Here is an 18,569-nt window from a genome sequence, read left to right on the forward strand (position 1 = left end):
TTTATCTTCTGAGAATGGGAATGATGGACAAGAGGTGGATATTTTCACAGAGAGGCAGATTTCCCCCCCTCTGGAGAAGCCAATAGTAGACAGCATCCAAGATTGAATATTAGGCTGGAGAGACCTTACTTGCATGGGATGACAGCTCTGCTGTGATTATTCCACCACAGGCTCCATTGCGGGTGATAACAAGGTCACATCAAGCCACTTCTGGCAAGCCAGGCACATGGAGATGTAATCCCTTCCCCACCCCCGTGCCAGAATGCCTCATAAGTTAACACAAGACACTTGCAAAGAATACGCCTGCACCCAAAGGAACAAAAGTGCAGTTCCATTTAGGTCATGCAACCATGTCTGCCAACACGACAACTAAACTGGAATATTTTAAGCCAGGTCACCTATGAATTTGGAAAGCTTCACACACCCAGAGACCACACTGGAAAGAACCTGGGACCTGTCTTCTGTCTTTCAAGAAGAAAATGTGAGTATATCCCAGCATCACTATTCCCCTGTGAACCATGGCATGAAGGCAGCAAAACTTGTGGGAGAGCCCTGCAGAACTAAGAGTACCAACTTGCAGTTTGACCCTTGTTTGCAATGATGGAGAGAGTTTCCATTTTGGGGGGAGGGGAGTATGATTTCCACCAATTCTCCTCTCCCAGGTCCCTGCCACACGGCAGGAAAAACACCAGCCAAAGTGCGGCTAATTTGAGCCGCACCAAAATAGAGACGCCGCGGCGGGATCCCACGGATCCCCTGAGCTGCGGCGCCATTGCTCCCCGGCATGATCAGATGCCGGGGAGGAAGACACGGTCGGGGGGGGGAGACTGCTGAACTGTGCATGTGTGAGCATGCGCAGTTCAGGCAGGAGCCGGGGATGCGTCGACGGAAGGACGCACCGGCGATCCCATGGCCGGCCGTGATGCGAACTTTCCGGATGAACCACCTCGGTAGGTGGTTCCTTTTTGCTGTGGGGTTTTCGGCAGAAGGGCCGGATCGGGAGCGGGCGCGCAACACTTCCCAGATGTTGTGGTGGGATCGCGCCCGTTTGCTGCGCCCCCAATCCGGCCCTCTCTTGGCCCAAAACCTCTCGTGTGACCGGGGCCCCACTCTTCAATCCCACCCCAATCTTGCTCTATATGCTGTCTTTGAGGGTCCACTGACCCTCATGAACAAAAGTTTGAGAGCAGTAGGAAGCGAATGTAGGGAAGCCCCCTCTGTGAGCCCTGTGCCATGAGTGGATCTCAAGAAGTAAGAAGTACATTACGAGGGAAAGCCAGGGGCCATTCACAGGAGAGAATCACATACCAGTTTTTGTTGTAATCTGAGCTCCTCCAGCTGTCATGAACTCAATGTTTCCAAGCTGCAGAATGCCAGACAGAAGTTTGAAAATGTCCCGGATCTCTTCAGAACTGAATCCCATCACCTCAAGAGCAGTCTGCTCAAAACACATTTAAAGCATGTTATCCATACCTCTAGGAAGAAACTAATATCTAGTGTTAACTACTCCCCCTCCTTCCCAACACAGACACCAGGATCTTGCTGTTTCAAGAGGCAATCCAGAACTCATGAATTTTGGCATATAACCCTACTGAATTCTGTGGAATTTGCTACTGCAGAGGCACACTTTGGACTGAGTTACACAGTTCTCATGAGTTCTGGTTCAGTCAAATGGAATGGACAGAAACACCTTGAAAGCCACATCTCCCTTTCCTTCTCCTAGGTCCTATTCTGATGTCATGAAAAAACCACTCAGGACAAAGAAGAAAAAAGGGGGGAAAGACTGAACCTAAACCTAGAATTCAGAACTTAAAAAGGTTAGTCAAGAATAGAAGAGGGCCAACTCTAAAAATCTAATTATAAAACATACAAAAATATACATGTATTTATTCAACATAAATTAAAATAACAAACAAGAGCCCATTCCTACCTCATATACAAATATAAAAACATACAAGGCCTAATAAGATAGACCTAACGCGTTTCGGCCTTTACAGGCCTTCCTCAGAGGTCTAATACAGACAGAACATGTTGGCTGATAGGCAAAAATACATACATATATGGAATAAAGACCAGAAACCAATTGTTCCAAAGTTTAACCACTGGGCAAAGAAAAGAAATACAAAAATACAAATGAAGCCTCCAGTGTAAATCACCTGTCCAGTAGTACTTCTCTCTGGTCAACTGTATATTCTTCTGAGATTGTACAGCCAAATGTTCCCAATAAAATGTTCCTTAGGTTAAAAGCAGTGTTGAGTGTGCATGTACTAACCAGGGACTATTTTATTTTTTTTAGTTGTCCATTTTGTGTTTTGTTCCTTGCAGAAGCCCAGTGCTTAGTTTCATATTCTTGAGCTTGCGAAGTGCAGATAAGGCCACTTGCAGACTATTAGCTTTTGTTGCCGAGCACTGAAACCAAAAACTTTTTTTTTTTTTAAGGAATGGCCTTGGACAGCTGAACGTGATTGGGGCTCCCAGTATGTGAATGTCAGTTAGTTCAGCTTCCAATTACATCTGTCAAATACTTTATTTACAAATGTCAAACTCCCTGACTGGTTTATTGGGATCAGGTGAACCTGGTTGCTAGATCCAACTGGTAATTAGTGCCTATGGTCAGGTGTTCCCAGAAGTGGTTAAAAATGAAGTCTTTTCCTATCTTCTTTGTCTAACTTTAAAGCCTTGGCTGGTTATGCTAAAGTAAAGGTAAAGGTTCCCTTGCTCGAAAGCCAGTCAAATCCGACTCTAGGGTTGCAGTGCTCATCTCCGTTTCAAAGCCGAAGAGCCAGCGCTGTCCGAAGACATTTCCGTGGTCATGTGGCCGGCATGACTAAACATCAAGGTGTTAAAAGGTGCTATTATTATGCCATTTGGAAGCCCTGAAACTCTGTTAGATGAACTGAGATTATTGTGGTCTGCCTTTTGAACTGCTGTAAGGTGAGTGTTCTTTGTTGTGCTTCAAGAATTGCTGTGGATAACTGGTGCTGGTAATTTAGTTAGAGATATTAAAACCTTTTTTATTTTCTGTTCACATAGTACCCTCTCTGAGGGGCAATTCCCGGATGCACTCAAGGAAGCGATGGTTATGCTAAAGGGTGCTGTTATTATGCCATTTGGAAGCCCTGAAACTCTGTTAGATGAACTGAGATTATTGTGGTCTGCCTTTTGAACTGATGTAAGGTGAGTGTTCTTTGTTATGCTTCAAGAATTGCTATGGATAACTGGTGCTGGTAATTTAGTTAGAGATATTAAAACCTTTTTTATTTTCTGTTCACATAGTACCCTTTCTGAGGGGCAATTCCCGGATCCACTCAAGGAAGCAATGGTCCGCCCACTTCTGAAAAAACCATCTCTGGATCTGGCCATATTGGCCAACTATCGGCCGGTTTCCAATTTGCCCTATTTGGGCAAATTAATCAAGAGGGCGGTGGCGACACAGTTGCAGGGCTTTCTGGATGACGCTTCCGTATTAGATCCCTTCCAGTCCAGCTTCTGCCTGGGACACGGGACAGAGACAGCGCTGGTCGCTCTGACGGATGACCTCTAGAGGCATCTGGATTGGGGCGGTGTGGCAGTACTGCTGTCGTTAGATCTGTTGGCCGCGTTTGACATGGTCGACCATCAGCTGCTGACCCACCGCCTTGCCGAGTTGGGGATTCAGGGGCTGGCCTTGCAATGGCTTGCTTCCTTTCTCCAGGGTCAGGGACAAAGGGTGGCGCTAGGGGAACAGCAGTCCAGGAGACACCCACTGGAATGGGGTGTGCCTCAAGGGACAGCGCTGTCCCCGACTTTATTTAACTATATACGCCCCCTTGCCCAGATTTCCCGGAGGCACGGGCTGGGTTGCCATCAATACGCTGATGATACCCAGCTCTATCTGATGTTGGACGGCCAGTCGGACTCCAGACCGGAAGATCTAGACCGGGCTTTACAAGCCGTGGCTGGTTGGCTCAGGCTGAGCCGGCTGAGACTGAATCCGGCGAAGATGGAGGTCCTGTGCCTGAGTCGGAGCAGTTCGGGGGTGGGATTCCCGTTCCCGACCTTCGGTGGGGCACCATCGGTGCCAGCGTCAGAGGTTAGGAGTTTGGGAGTGCTCCTGGATGCCTCCTTAACAATGGAGGCACAGGTAGCAGCCACTGCTAAGTCGGCCTTTTACCACCTTCGGCTGATTTGGCAGTTGGCTCCCTTCCTCGGCCTGGCTACAGTGACCCATGCAATGGTTACCTCGAGACTAGACTACTGTAACGCTCTCTACATGGGGCTGCCCTTGTCACAAATCCGGAGGCTGCAGCTAGTGCAGAACGCTGCGGCCAGGCTGGTGATGGGCCTCCCTAAATGGGAGCACATCCAGCCTGTGCTGAAGGCACTGCATTGGCTGCCAATAGCATACCAAATCCGCTTCAAGGTGCTGGTATTGACCTTTAAAGCCCTATATGGCCAGGATCCGACATACCTGTGGGACCTCCTTTCCCCATATATACCCCAGCGAGCACTACGGTCAGGAACACAACATCAACTGCGTTCCTGGCCCTAAGGACGCCAGGCTTGTGGCCACCAGGGCCTTTTCAGTGGCGGCTCCACACTGGTGGGATGAGCGTCTGGGAGAGATCAGGGCCCTGTGGAACCTTTTGCAGTTCCACAGTGCCTGCAAGATGCAGCTCTTCCACCGCTTTCAATTAGGAGCCACCACTCCTCACCCACCACCACCAACATCAGTGGTTTTGGGTTGGCTCTGGTCCCGGGGAGGGTTTGCGTTATATTATCGCACCAAGCTGAAGATCATCGATGCCGATAAAAATGGTTAGTACGCCATCTGAATTATTCAATGATTACCATCAAAGAGTACCATCACTAGCACTTCAATTGTTAATTGTTGGACTGTTTTTAATGCTTAATATGTTGTGGTTGTAAGTTGTTTAAATTTTGTACATGGTTTTTATGGTACAGGGTACCAATTACTGTAAGCCACCCTGAGCCTGCTTGCGGGGAGGGCAGGGTATAAATCAAAATAATAAATAAATAAATACATTGGTACTGCTTTGCACCATAAATATTTTTTTTTTTTAGTTACATACCTATTTAGTGTATTTCTGTCTGGGGTTTGCAGAAGGCTTTTCTAGTTGTCTTTTTGGCCCCACCAATATTGTGTGTGTGTGTGTGTGTGTGTGTATGGAACTCCTAACTCTCTAGAGAGGGTTTGGATTTCTGTCTAATGTCCTAAAGGAAGCAGAGTTGGCTTATGCTTTGCATTCCTGGACAAAGCAAACCTGGTGGCAGACTATTGTGGTCTAGGAGCAAGGGTAACTTGACTTCTGGTTTTGTTAATATTAGTCCAGAGTGCTCTGCCCATCAGGGGCTCCAACCCAACCTCCTGCTGGGTTGGCATAGGAGTGTTGAGGTCTGGTGACAACGGCCAGGTAGGAGCATGCTTATACCCAGAATAAAGCTTATACTGAGAATAAAGCAACTGAACTCAAGATTTGTCCCCTTAAGTCACATTGAACATCCATGGCCAGAAGTAACTCTCTGCATTTCTTTGGTGGGAATTGGACCTGGATGTTTCTTGGATCTGGAAGAGCCACTGGAAAAAGATAACACTTAACATTTCCAGGCTTTTACTTGTCAGTTGATAGTCTTCCATTCCCTTCCTTTTTTTTACCTGATTCTATTGTCTGAGCACCTGTCTCTGAATTAATCCACTGTATGGCACATTGCTTTGAAATTGCTTCATAAATAATAAATGTTATTATATTTTCCCCCTTCCCCCCTCCTACACACGCCAAATTCTCTATCTTTTCTGCCTTGCAAATTAGTGCCCTTAGTCTGCAAAAATATGTCCTTCCGCCTGTGCTTCTTGAGTGAAGGACCAAACATGGCAGTGCAAGATTACAGGAGGGGTAGGAACAGAAAGACCATTACTAGTAGGCAGACACTTAAAAGGTCTGCAAACCAAGTTACCTCAGAGGACATTGCCTCCAATTATCATTCACTAAAGTACACAGTTTCCCTGACCTGGATAGTCCAGACTGGCCTGATCTCGTCAGATTTCAGAAGCTAAGCAGGGTGTCAGCAAGCTGCCAAATGTGTTTCTGCTTTCACTTTCACGCACATTCCTTTCCGTGCGCGCTTAATTGCTTTGCCGCAGCAACAAGTATCTCTCAAGGCCGCTGGAGACATTGCTTGGGTTATTCCGCAGATGAGTCGTGGGAAGCGTTACCTGTTATGCTTATTAGTACAGTTAGTTCTCAAGCCTAATGGCGCGCACGGGAAGTCCCGCAATTGGGTCTTGGTGATTTGAATGTACTATATCTTGACATGCTCTTTGGTTGCAAGTTATTCCTAACAGTGTTCCTGTCAATGCACCTTTAGCTTCAATAGAAGTAAAACCTTTCTACAAGCGTGTACTTCGTTGTCGCTGGGGGGACCTGACACAGGGTCGGCCTCGGTCAGTGTTAGGACGGGAGACCACCAGGGAAGTCCTGTGTTCTGATGCAGGGCCAGGCATTGGGCACATCCCCTCTGAACGTCCATTGCCTCGAAAACCCCACTGGGGTTGCCAGAAGCCAGCTGTGACTTGGCGGCAAAAGGGGGAAAAGCACACAGTTGCCCTGATGTGGACGGCCCAGGCTAGCCTGATCTCATCAGAGCTCAGAAGCCGAGCAGGGTTGGGTCCTTGCTAGGACCTGGACGGGAGGCCATCAAGGAAGTCCAGAGTCGCCACGCAGAGGCAGGCAACGGCAAACCACATCTGTCCAGCTCTCGCCCTTGAGAACTGTATAAGAATTTACACTGTGAAATAATGCTTGCAGCACTTTATTCTATTGAAGATAAGAATACAGACGACAAACCTGAAGAAGGATTCGTAAACGGACTTATACTAGAAATCCGTTGTTTGTCTGAGACTATACTGTAGTGTTTCATATGTACTGCCAAGCCTAAGATCGCATTGTATGATGTTATAGTTGTAATCTTGCTGACAACTGATTTCTAAAAGCATTATATATAAATATCTGCTTATATTGTATATTTACACACGGTGATTTATTGTTTTGCTGGTTACATTACACCGTGGTCTTGTTTGTTGTAGTATACAGAGTAAGGCCACTGGTCCGTCAAGGTCAGTACTGAACTCAGACTGGCAGCAGCTCTCCAGGGTCTCAGGTTAGGGCCTTTCACGTCACCTGCCACTTGATCCTTTTACCTGGAGACGCCGGGGATTGAACTTGGGACCTTCTGCATGCCATGCACTGAGCCACAGCCCCCTCCCCCTTTGTTCCATAGTCTTATTATGTAGTACATTTTTATCTCACCCTTCCTCCGAGGACCTTGTGGCAGTGAGCATCATTCTCCCCTCCTCCATTTTATCCTCACAACAACCCTGTGAGGTACGTTTGGCTTAAAGAGAGCACCACTGGCCCGAGGTAATAAACCAAGATACATGGCAGAGTGGAGATTTGAACACTTAACCCACTATGCTATGTATCTTTCTTTAAAACAACAACAACAACAATTGTCTTGAGTTCTGAGGGGTTCTGGAGAATGGTACACTGGACCTACCTGAAGGTTCTTTTTCTTCAGTGGGGGAGAAGTCCTCCAGGAAGTGGTTAGGTGACGCCTCTGCTCGCTCGATAGGCTATGCAAATTTCTTTTGTTGCGTGGCTCCTATTGGAGGGACGGAGGCTGACCTCTCCAGTTCTGTCCAAGCCCTGTTCGATCTCTGCACTTGTTCTCTGTGCGTCTTCCTTCTCTCTTGCCATTCTGATCTGCACTGCTTTCTCTATGCGCCACCCTTGTCTGGCATTTTAGTACTTCTTCCCGGGTGGGATGTGGATGACTTCTCCCCCACTGAAGAGAAAGAAACTTCAGGTAGGTCCAATGTACCATTCTCCTTCAGCGGGGGGAAGTCATCCAGAAACTGGTTAGCTGTACCCAAGCTGTACCTTTGGGTGGGTCATCTCTCTCTCTCTCTCTCTCTCTCTCTCTCTCTCTCTCTCTCTCTCTCTCTCTTTGTTATACTTCCAATACCGTTTGTAAGACTCATCAGCCAAAGGCGGCCTCAGCGGAGGCAGCCTGATCTATTCTGTAGTGTCTTACAAATGTGGAAAAGGGAGGCCCAGGTAGCCGCTCTGCATATTTCTTCCACTCGCGTGGGAAAAGCTGCTGCTGCCGCTCTCGTGGAGTGCGCTGTCACCTGGCCTGGCAGAGCAAGTCCTTGCACCTCATAGGCCTTGGCTATACATGGCTGAATCCAGTAGGCCACAGTGGCCTTCAAAGCCTTCTTCACTGGGTTCGGGGCACCGTATGATACAAACAGCGCATCTGACCTTCGAAAGGGGGCTGTCCTCCTCTCTAGGTATATGTGGAGAGCTCACTGAACATCCAGTTTGTGACAAGTTTTTCCTTTAGGGTGCTTTGGATTGGGGCAGAATGAAGGCAATGTTAATTGGCTGGTTGATGTGGAAGGCGGAATTTACCTTGGGAAAGAAAGATGGGTCCATCCTCAGGGATACCAATTCCTTCTGGAATATGCAAAGTGCCTTTCTAGCCAAAAGCGCTGCCAGTTTGGACACCCTCCGGGCTGAGGTCACTGCCACGAGGAAAGCCACCTCCCAAGACAAGAGACAGAGCTCTGCCGCTCGAATGGTGGTTTGGTCAATGCGCGTAGCACCTTGTTCCAAGTTGGGAACCTGTGTCTGACCAGAGGAGCCAGTTGGCTTGCTCCCATGCTTGCTGGTAGACATGTTCCCCTGTCCCCGGTGCCCAAGGCATGCTTGGATGGCCACTACCTGTTGTTTCAGTGTGTTTGGCCTAAAGCCCATCTTCAATCCTTCGGACAGGATAAGTACCACTTCCTTGTCTGTGGCTCGCAGTGGCTGTATACCCATTTGGAAAACATCCTCCACGTGTGACTGTAGATGCGGTGTGTTGATGGCCTCCTTGCCTGCAACATAACATCCACAACATCTCTGGGAAAACCTAGAGCTCCTAACTGCACACGTTCAATTTCCATGCAGTCAGCTGTAACCACGCTGGATCTGGGTGGAGGACGGGCCCTTGGCGTAGGAGGTCCTGTCTCTGTGGTAGTGGCCATGGCCTTGCTGAGGACATTTGCACCAGATCCAAGAACCATGGCCTTTTGGGCCAGTGAGGGGCAACGAATACAACTTCTGCCTTGACCCTTCTGATTTTGTTGAGTGTCCTCCCTATGAGAGCTGTGGCAGGAAAGGCAGGAGATCATCTGGCCACTGGTGGGACAATGCGTCGACTCCTTCCACTGCTGGGTCTTGGTATCCGGACAGGAACCTCTCGACCTGGTGGTTGAGTTTGCCAGCAGGTCCAACAGTTGATACTGTAAGCCACCTCCGCTGCCGACCATCTGCCCTGTGCCAGGAGATGCCTGCAGTGGGCACCCCAGCCCCTCTTGCTCGTGTCCGTTGTGATCATGACATGATGATGGTGCAGGAAAGTGATGGCCTTGCTCAGGTTCGATTGAGTAGACCACCATTCTAGCTTCCTCATGAATCCTTCCATCATTTCTACTGGGAGGTGTTTTTTCCAAGAGATATCCTTTTGGAACGGGAGAAGAGCCCACTGTAAGGCTCTGGCATGGAGCCAAGCCCATGGGACCAAGTCTATCATTGAAATCATCAGGCCCTGCAGGGCTGCCAGGCACACCAGGTCTGCTGTTTTCTTGGACCTGATGCTCTGTACCAAGGCCTGGATCTTTTGCCGCTTCTCCTCTGGTAAGGAGACCGTGGCCTGCTTTGTGTTCAGCCTGGCTCCCAGGTGCACTAGATCTTGAGAGGGGGTGACATTGCTCTTTTCCCCGTTGATGAGGAATCCATGGGCACACAGTACGTCTGCCGCTCTCTGTGTATTGTACAATGCTGTCTGGTAGTCCTCTGCCCGTATCAGGACACCATCTAAATACGAGTATAGGTGAATCCCCTCCAGACGCAGAGATGCCACCAGAGTAACCATGACCTTGGTAAAGACTCTGGGTGCCGATGAAAGGCCAAAGGGCAAGGCCTTGTACTGGGAATGCTGTTCCTGGAAACAGAAGCACAGGAATTGTTTGGAGTCTGGGTGCACCGGGATGTGCAAATACGCCTCCTTGAGGTCCATGGAGGTCAGGAAGTCCCCTTGTGGCAGGATTTGCAACATGTGATGTAGTGATTCCATCTGGAATTTTCTTTTTCTGACCCATCTGTTGAGGCCTCGCAGGTTCAGAACTTCCCTCCAGTCCCCTGACTTCTTTGGAACCACGAAGAGGACGGAGTACAAACCCTTGAAATGCTGGTCTTTGGGGACTTCTTCTATGGCACCTATGTCCCTCAAGAGCAGGATAGCCTTTTGCAATTGAAGTAGTCTGGCCGTTTGTTTTGGGGATAGTGAGGTTCTGAAGCTCTGAAGCAGTGTGCCCATGACCTCTATCCTGTAGCCTCGTGAGATGATGAACCATACCCATTGGTCTCCTGTGAATAGGCTCCAGACATCTTTGAAGGCCTGGAGCCAGCCTCCTATGTGATAATCATGTGGCCTGTTTTTTAAGATGGGTGCCCTTGTCGCTTCTGAATGATGGTGCTTGCTTGGCGTTGGATCGGGCACCATGCTTGAAGGGTCTGTAAGTCTTGTAGTCCCTTCCTTCTCGTCCTCAACCTGAGTTGTGGAAGCCACGAAAGGAGTGATTAGACCTGTGCTCCAAGTCTCTCTCTCGATGGTAGGAGGATGACAGCATTGCCTTCTTTTTCTCCCTTGTTTCCACCAGTACCTTGTTGAGATTTGATTCTCCGAATAGGAGCCTGCCGGAGAACTTTTCGGTGGCTCAATTACTCTTCGATAATGTGTCAACCTTCCAATGGTTGAGCCAAATGTTCTGGCGAATAATGATGTTTGCTGCCTGCACTCTGGCGCAGAACTGTATGTTGTCCTGAGACGCATCCAAGGCAAACTCCGCCGCTCTCCATCTTGAATATGGACCATTTTAGGTCCAGAGGTGAAACTTCTGGTGTCTGCAGGAGGGTATCAGCCCATATGACGATGGCTCTAGTGAAGTTAGAGCTGCTGTGGAGCATATCGCCAGAGACATGGCTTCATGGGCCTTTGTCAGTTAACACTGCCATGTCTTTGGAATGTGTGGGGAGTGATCCTCCTTCCTGGTATACTAACGATATCTACTGTCTGGGTTGTTATCTGTGTATGCTTTTTTGACCTTGGGCTTCCAGCTGCTCCTGATCTGCTGAGAATGAACGGCTCACTTTTCTTCCGCGCGTGTGGGACCATGCACAATGCTTATTGGCTTATGCTTGTAATGGGGGTGCTTTACTATAACTTTGGGTGCCCTGCTGCTTTGGACCTCGAGATGGGCTGGAGGCACATTTTGGACCTCAACATCGTGAATGGGTGGAGGTGGGTCACATCAAAGTCCCTCAGCTTTTGCGTGAGTTCCATCTTCTTTCCCCACAGAAATCGGGGGGAAGGGTTTTAGGGGGGCAGGATGTCAGTTAACACTTTGGAATGTGTGGGGAGTGATCCTCCTAACGATGTCTACTGTCTGGGTTGTTATCTGTGTATGCTTTTTTGACCTTGGGCTTCCAGCTGCTCCTGAACTGCTGAGAATGAACGGCTCACTTTTCTCCCGCACGTGTGGGACCACGCACAATGCTTATTGGCTTATGCTTGTAATGGGGGTGCTTTGAAACTACTATAACTTTGGGTGCCCTGCTGCTTTGGGCCATTTCTGACAAAAACCGTTCAAGTGTCATAGTTATGAACTACCAATAAACAGAATACTTCTTATGAATGTCAGCTATGCTGCCATGGGGGTGGGGAGGTTGGTTGTGTTCTAATTGCTTGTGCATTACTTCTGTGCTTCTTTGCTGCGGCAACGCTTATCTCTAAAGTTCTGCAGGTGGTGATGTTGATGTCTGGCTTTCTCAAGGACCGTGGGAGAGAGTTTGGTTCTCAGCTTCAGTGCTAAACGGCCAAAGCTCTTTCTTCCGTGCGCGGGAGGGCAGCCAATTGGCCAAGGCAGTGGGGGGGGGGATGCATATGAATGCCCTATATCCTATTACGCCCCATGGGCAGCCGCCATTCTTAACAGTGCCTATGTTAATGCATCTATAGCTCTTCAATAAAGTATTACCTTTCCTGAAGGCGTGTACTACGTTGTTGGCTGTGGATTCTGACACTGAAGCGCTGTGTGGTGTGATCTGACTATAGAACCTGACAGCCTTCTTCAATGCTGTCTCATTCTTTCCTGTCCATGGCGTCCTTCAATGCATTCTCTCCATCCTTGGGCAGCACTGCGTCTGAATGCAGAGCCACCAGTGGAGCGTCGATCAGCGGCACCTTTAGATCTTCTATGGTCTCCTCTGGTAAGGAGTACAGGCATTTTGCAATAGACAACAGGGAATCCCCCCCCCCCCAGGAATGGCCGATTCTGCTTTCATGATGTCGTCATCCATTCCATGGATGTCGTCAAAGAAATCAGGGAACGGTGAGAAGGTCTCCACCCTGACTGGCTTTTTGAAGGCTCTGGGGTCAAGGTTTGCGGACGCCGATGATCTAGGCTTCTCCGTCACCTCCATCTGGTAGTTCAGTGTGGAGATGACCTTGGTTAACAGTCTTTGGAAATGCTCAACCTGGAATAACCTGGATGAAGTAGGTTTTATCTCGGTCTCATCCCCTGACCATTCCCCTTCTTCTTTCTCTGTATGACCACCCAACGAAGTGATGGTGGAAGCAATCTCTGCCTGATCAGAACTACAGCTTGAGAGGTGCCCTCTTCTGGGGGTTTCTCTCCTAATCAGCTGTCCCAGTGCCCTGGCTTGAGAGTGGCTGTCCTCTTCGAAACGGCTGGAAACCTAGAGTCTGATGAGGGTCTGGAATCCGAGGAAGAATGGCGCCTCTTCCTTCTCCTTCCCCTGGAGCCCTTTGAGGATGACCTTCCCCTGGACTCCAGGCTTGAATGCCTTGCTGGGGGCTGCCCCGGGGCTGCCACCCCGTCCCCCTGGCTCCCTGCACCATGTATCCATCGAGGGGTTGCCCAAGGACCCCCTAGTAAAGGCCACATCCAGGCAGGACCAGGCTGGAAAGGTGCAGGTATGAGTGGGCCTGAGGCCATGCCACCTGGGCCCTGTGCCGGCTGAAGCTAGTTAGGGAACTGAGGCTTCAAGGGGCCCGCCTGTGCCATGCCGCTAGGGCCCTGTGCCGGCTGAGGGTGGTGCAGAAATTACGGCTGTAAGGGGCCCGCCTGCCCCCATGGTCCTGCCGCCCCAATGCCTGCCCAGGGGCCTAAGCTGTGCCCTTGGATCGGGCCGGCTGCATCTGCAGGGCTGCTCTCCCGGGCCTCCCCATCTGAATGAGTTCACCGTGGGGGCTCGCCGGCCCCTTCTGCTTCCCACGCCGATTCTTCGCTCTGTGGCTGCTGGCTGCCCTGCCAGCTGGTTTTGCTGCCGCCTTCTTCGGGCGCGGGGGGAGCAGGAGCCCACGTGCTTTGACTGCTCAACCCGCCTGACGCCTCCGGCCTCTGTGCCACCATCTTCCTGGGCCACGTGTTGTGTGTGTGTGTGGGGGTGTGCCGGCTCCGCGTGCTCCTCTGATCCCGCACTGCTGGAGCCTCCATGGGACACCTGCCCATTTGTTGCACTCCTGGTCTGCCAAGCCTACTGCTCGCTGACCCCGAAGCCTTGGAGGTAAGGAGCTATTGCTCCATGGAGGCGTCCACCGTGGCCATTACGCCTTCACCCGAAGCCTCAGGTGGTGGAGGGCGCCGTTTCCTCTTCTTTTTTTCCTTGGGCAACTCCTGTCCGACTGTTCTCACCCCTTCAGGGATCCTCTTTCTCCTCCACAGCCTGAAGCAAAGGAGAGGCTGACTGTTTTTTTAAGTTCTCCTTTCCTTCTTCAGTCTTTTTGTTTTTTGGGTTTTTTGTAAGTGCCCTGGCTTGGAGCTGGAGCTCCAGATGACCTACCGAGCACAGGGCTATGTAGGAACTGGAGAGGTCAGCCTTGGTCCCTCCAATAGGAGCCACGGAACAAAAGAAATCTGCATAGCCTATCAAGCGAGCGGAGGCGTGCCCTAACCGGTTCCTGGAGGACTTATCCCCCACTGAAGGAGAAAGGTGGGCATATAAATATGTTAAATAAAAATGAGTGAATATATTAAATGGCCACATGACTCACCGTGACATTGCTGAACATCTCTTTGTCATCCAAGTTTTCATTAATTTCACAGTCAGATTGATTCAGGTAATGATAGCTCTTGGGCTCCAGCAGGCTTAGGGCTTCTGTAGGAAGGCAGTACCCAAAGGTAGAAATGGACCCATTGGATTAAGAGGAACACAAACAGAGAGAAAGGAGAAACATGAGTCACAGACACTCAAGAAGAAGCCACCAGAACTGAATCAATGAAACGTTTCCCCAAAATTGGGACAAGACGCTGTGGGACCAAGAACCTGGGGTGGGTGGATTTACCAGTATAAGCTAATGATTATGAAGATGTGGGAAGGAACTCTAACAGACTACTAAGAATCTCAGAAAAACGCTGTCTGCTGGTGGTGAGGGTAAGCCAAATGGAACACACAAGATGCATAAAATGAAACAGTAGCCCTGAGAAATGGGCTGGTTTCAACTGAAGAAAGGGCACAGGGGGAAAGAGCAACACTTCTTCCCTAGCCCTTACCCAAATCCCCCCCCCTTCAGCTGTTTTTTAAGGCTAAACGACACAGAGAGGGATCCAAGTAGGAATCACTAACGTAACATGCAGTTTGGGCCCAAGTCCCTTTGAATTCTGGGAAATCAGCCTATTCGCCATTTTTATGTGGGGCATTTTTGCTAGTGTGGGCAAGGAGAGAACTACTTCAGGAAATTCCATTACCTTTCTGTTCCCCAGAGACACCAGCTAGCAAGGCATAGAAGATATGATAATTATGTTCTCCCGGGTTCTGATGAACAACTCTGTTCTGAAATTAAAAAAGAATAAAGGGCAACTGACAACCAAGCCCACAACCAGCCAGGAGAGAGTCACAGATACTTAGGCCTGCTCTGAAGGAGAAAGAGCGCAGGTGCTCAGCACCTTGTCCCCTATCCAGGCAATGAAATGCAAGCAGTATTCTAAGCTCTGCTGCTTATATTCATTTTTTAAAAGAATTCAATTTATGTTATTTCGGGTCCACCTTTCTCACTGGGTCTCAAGGCAGATTATACATACTGAGTCAGTACAATCAACAAAATGGGTCATTCAGTAATCAAGGCCTTAGTATTGTAAAAGTCTGGAACCAACCAGAAAGAACGGAAGCATTGCATAAGTATTAATGCGTTAACATTAAACAGTGCAAAAACTGCACAATAGGCTCCTACTTACAATAAGCTATACACAGCAGTATAAACTACAGTCCCATATCATTTATCCAAGCAAGTCTGTAAACCACCGCAACCCTATTACCTGTGCAGAAAAGCCCTTGTGAATAATTCAGTTTTGCATGGCTTGTGGAAAGAGAATGAAAAAGGAGAGTGCAGTCTACAACACCACTCATGATCCGACAGTGTTTACATCCATCTTCTTGATTTTCTTGTACCGAATCATGCCACTTACTAAAACCGCATGCATTTCATACAATCCATGAGAATGGAGCTCTTGCTTTTGATGGCCATTTTCCTGCCACAGCTCCTTCCCCGCTGCAAGTTTCTCTCCTTTTTGTTGAATTTAGCACCGTTGCATCTCTCTACTCATTTGCCTGGATGCTGTGTTGATTTGTTCTGTTAGCAGAAGCTAAAATTCTAACTGCTTTGCAGACTCAGAACCCGGACACTCCATGATCTCAGGGGAAACACAAACCTTATTTTTAAACTCTGCATAAAATGCATGGAAGGTGTAGGGGTGCAATGTCAGTGCACTAGTTCAGATTGCAACCCCCCTCCCCCAGCATTTATTGAGTGAAATAAAAATGGTGAGCATGCAAACCAGGAAAGTGCATGTGATTGGTCAGACACATGAAAATAGCCACACACACCCCTCAAATAATGTCCACTTTGCTCCATTTCCCTTTAGACCTTTACTGCCCACATCCCATACAGGTCTACAGTGAAATGGAACAAACTGAAGCAAAACTGTAGCCCAGGCTCCACTGGCCGTTGCACTCAGCAGTGCTGATGCCATGTGATACTAAAGACAGTGCCGTTCCACCCAGTTGCTGCGATTACAAAAATAGGGGATACAGAGAGCTGAAGACGTGGGAAAGGAGAGGGAGGACACAAGTGAATTTTACTTACCTTCTCTAACAAATCTGAGCAACAAATTAAGGAGGAAGTGATACTAAGGAGAGCCTCTCACACGCTGAAAGGGGGATTCAGCCACAGAATGCCTTTCAGTGCTGCCATCTCCAAATGTTGTGGGCCAGTGTGATGTTTCATTCCTGGATTCTAGAGGCCTAATGAACTACCATTTTCTGGAATAGAGGCCTAAGGAACGGGATGGAGGGTTGGGTGACCATCCCCTTGTGGCAACATAATGGCCATCCCCTGCTGAATGAGTCGCAAGCAGCACACCCAGCTCACCTATCCTACCTTGACCCCAGCAGTTTTGGGGGTGTATGCTGCTGGGGATTAGGGCTGTAGTAACCAAACCGAAGGATACAGTCAGTGACTCTTCCTCCCTGGATGTGTCCATGCTGGGAAAAATGCAGCTGGATGAATTTGCCAAAGCGACTTGAGTTGTTGTTATAGACAGTCTTGGCATTTCCAAAAGCCTCCAGGACAGGGCTAGGGAGGGAAAAAAACAAAGTTTAGTTGTGACACTTGAGAGGCACATTAGGGCAAGTCTGCATGTATTCTAAAACTACGCGGAAGCCTTGGATTTGTTATTAGAAAAGGGTACACTTCAGGTCTTAAGAATACAGGCTTTCAAGTTTTATAGACAAGAATTTAACCCTTCAGGCAATAATGATAGGCCCAAGGGTATGCAGGCAATGCCTGATGCCTCAGAAGCCAATGCGTAGGAAGGCTTCTTCACCCCCAACCATGCACCAGAACCAGCAGCAGTAGAACCAGAAAGAAACACATGCTAATTGTCTAAATGATCAGCATTCAGAGAGGTGGTGCAATTCAGCTTTTACGTCTGTAGAATTCTGCACCAAGTAACCCTGCTTACAGTAGCATTCCCAGGCAAACAGATGGGGGAACATAAGTAGCATACAGTGCAGTCCTAAACATTTACATACTTCTAAGTCCATTCATTTCTATGGCTTTAGAAAGGTGTAGCTCTAGTTTAGGAGTGCACTGTTTCTAGTATTAGGTTTTTGGATAACCCTCTTGTGAGACCAACAGCCTCTTGCTGTGATCTAAACAGATCTTGTTTGTGGCTGTCTGGTTTTCTGTTTCAGCCCCTCTAAAGCCTGCAGTATATATAGCTGGAAGAAATCCTGGGAGAAGCCACTGAAATCTGTGCAATCCACAGAGGTGGGATTTCCCACACTGAATGCAGCAGTATCTCAGGGTACGGTACCTGCCCTACCTGCTTCATATACAATACAGTTTACATCTCAAGTCCATATACCACAATTCAACCAGGAGGCTGGAATGCCAATACAGCCATCAGCACACGGTGTAGTTCTCCTGTGGAGCAACACCTCCAGGACACACACTCATGCCACGTGCACCTGCTCTCCATGATGGCCTCCTCCACATGCGTGCTCTTCTCTGACACGGGGCTACCCAGTGAGGTCTGGCTCATGGCTGACAGGAACTTCATCAGCAACTTGGTGCTCTCTGTCTTTCCAGCTCCACTTTCTCCACTGTGAACAGACACAAAGTCTTCAGGAAAGGACCAACCCAAGTGGTCCTCAACGGTAGGTCTGAGAGGATGGATATGTACAGTACAGATAGCTCCTAGCAGAGGCAATCCGGCTGCTGGGATAGAGGGCCTCGGCAAGGTTCCCCCCCCCCTCACCTGATGAGGATACACTGGCTGTCATGGCGCCTCCACAGGCAGCTGTAGCACTCACTGGCTGTGGCAAAGATATGGGGTGGCAGCTCACCCAGGCAGTGATGTCGGTACAGGTCAATGGTAGCCACATCGTACAGGCCGCTGATGGGCTTATAAGGGTTCACAGAGATCAAGATGGAACCAATATTTGTCTGGGGGAAAATAAGAGGAAGCACAGTGAGACAAGCAAGCAGTTTTTGTCCACCCTGAAACCTGGTTTGCCAGAAGGAAAGGGTGTGTATGAAATCAACATGCAAGCTCAAACCAAAGAACCTAGATCTATGGCAGTAGGGGCTAGAAGCCAGAGGTAAGAAGGTAATTGCAGAGACTGGGATGGATGCTGAAGCACAACAGGTATTGGCAAGAAAGCAGATCCCAGATCCCACCCAGGAGGATTGGTACAGACCCTCTAGCTGCTGTGAAACTGTGGTTCCTCTAGCTGCTGTGAGACCCTCTAGCTGCTGTGAGACTGTGGAATGAGAGGCAGTTTACATATCAAAGCCCCACTTGGAGGCTAGCCATCAAGAACCCCACTCCTTTATGTGAACAGAACATTCCACAGCATTTTACTTCATCTGTTGGCCCCACC

The 18,569-nt window shown here is 48.9% G+C and overlaps 1 protein-coding gene across 1 annotated transcript in view; it reads right to left on the reverse strand.

Moving 5' to 3' along the window:
• The window catches only part of LOC107113208 (unconventional myosin-X-like), a 124,573-nt gene that overhangs the window by 86,005 nt on the left and 19,999 nt on the right, over positions 1-18,569 (reverse strand). Inside the window, 7 exon segments of the mRNA XM_015414503.1 lie at positions 1,309-1,438; positions 14,182-14,285; positions 14,876-14,960; positions 16,270-16,283; positions 16,634-16,758; positions 17,655-17,789; positions 17,945-18,132. Coding sequence (XP_015269989.1) covers positions 1,309-1,438; positions 14,182-14,285; positions 14,876-14,960; positions 16,270-16,283; positions 16,634-16,758; positions 17,655-17,789; positions 17,945-18,132 — 781 coding nt within the window.

The sequence above is a fragment of the Gekko japonicus genome, unplaced genomic scaffold (genome assembly GCF_001447785.1).
Source record: "Gekko japonicus isolate JY-2015 unplaced genomic scaffold, Gekko_japonicus_V1.1 scaffold446, whole genome shotgun sequence".
Lineage (NCBI taxonomy): Eukaryota > Metazoa > Chordata > Lepidosauria > Squamata > Gekkonidae > Gekko > Gekko japonicus.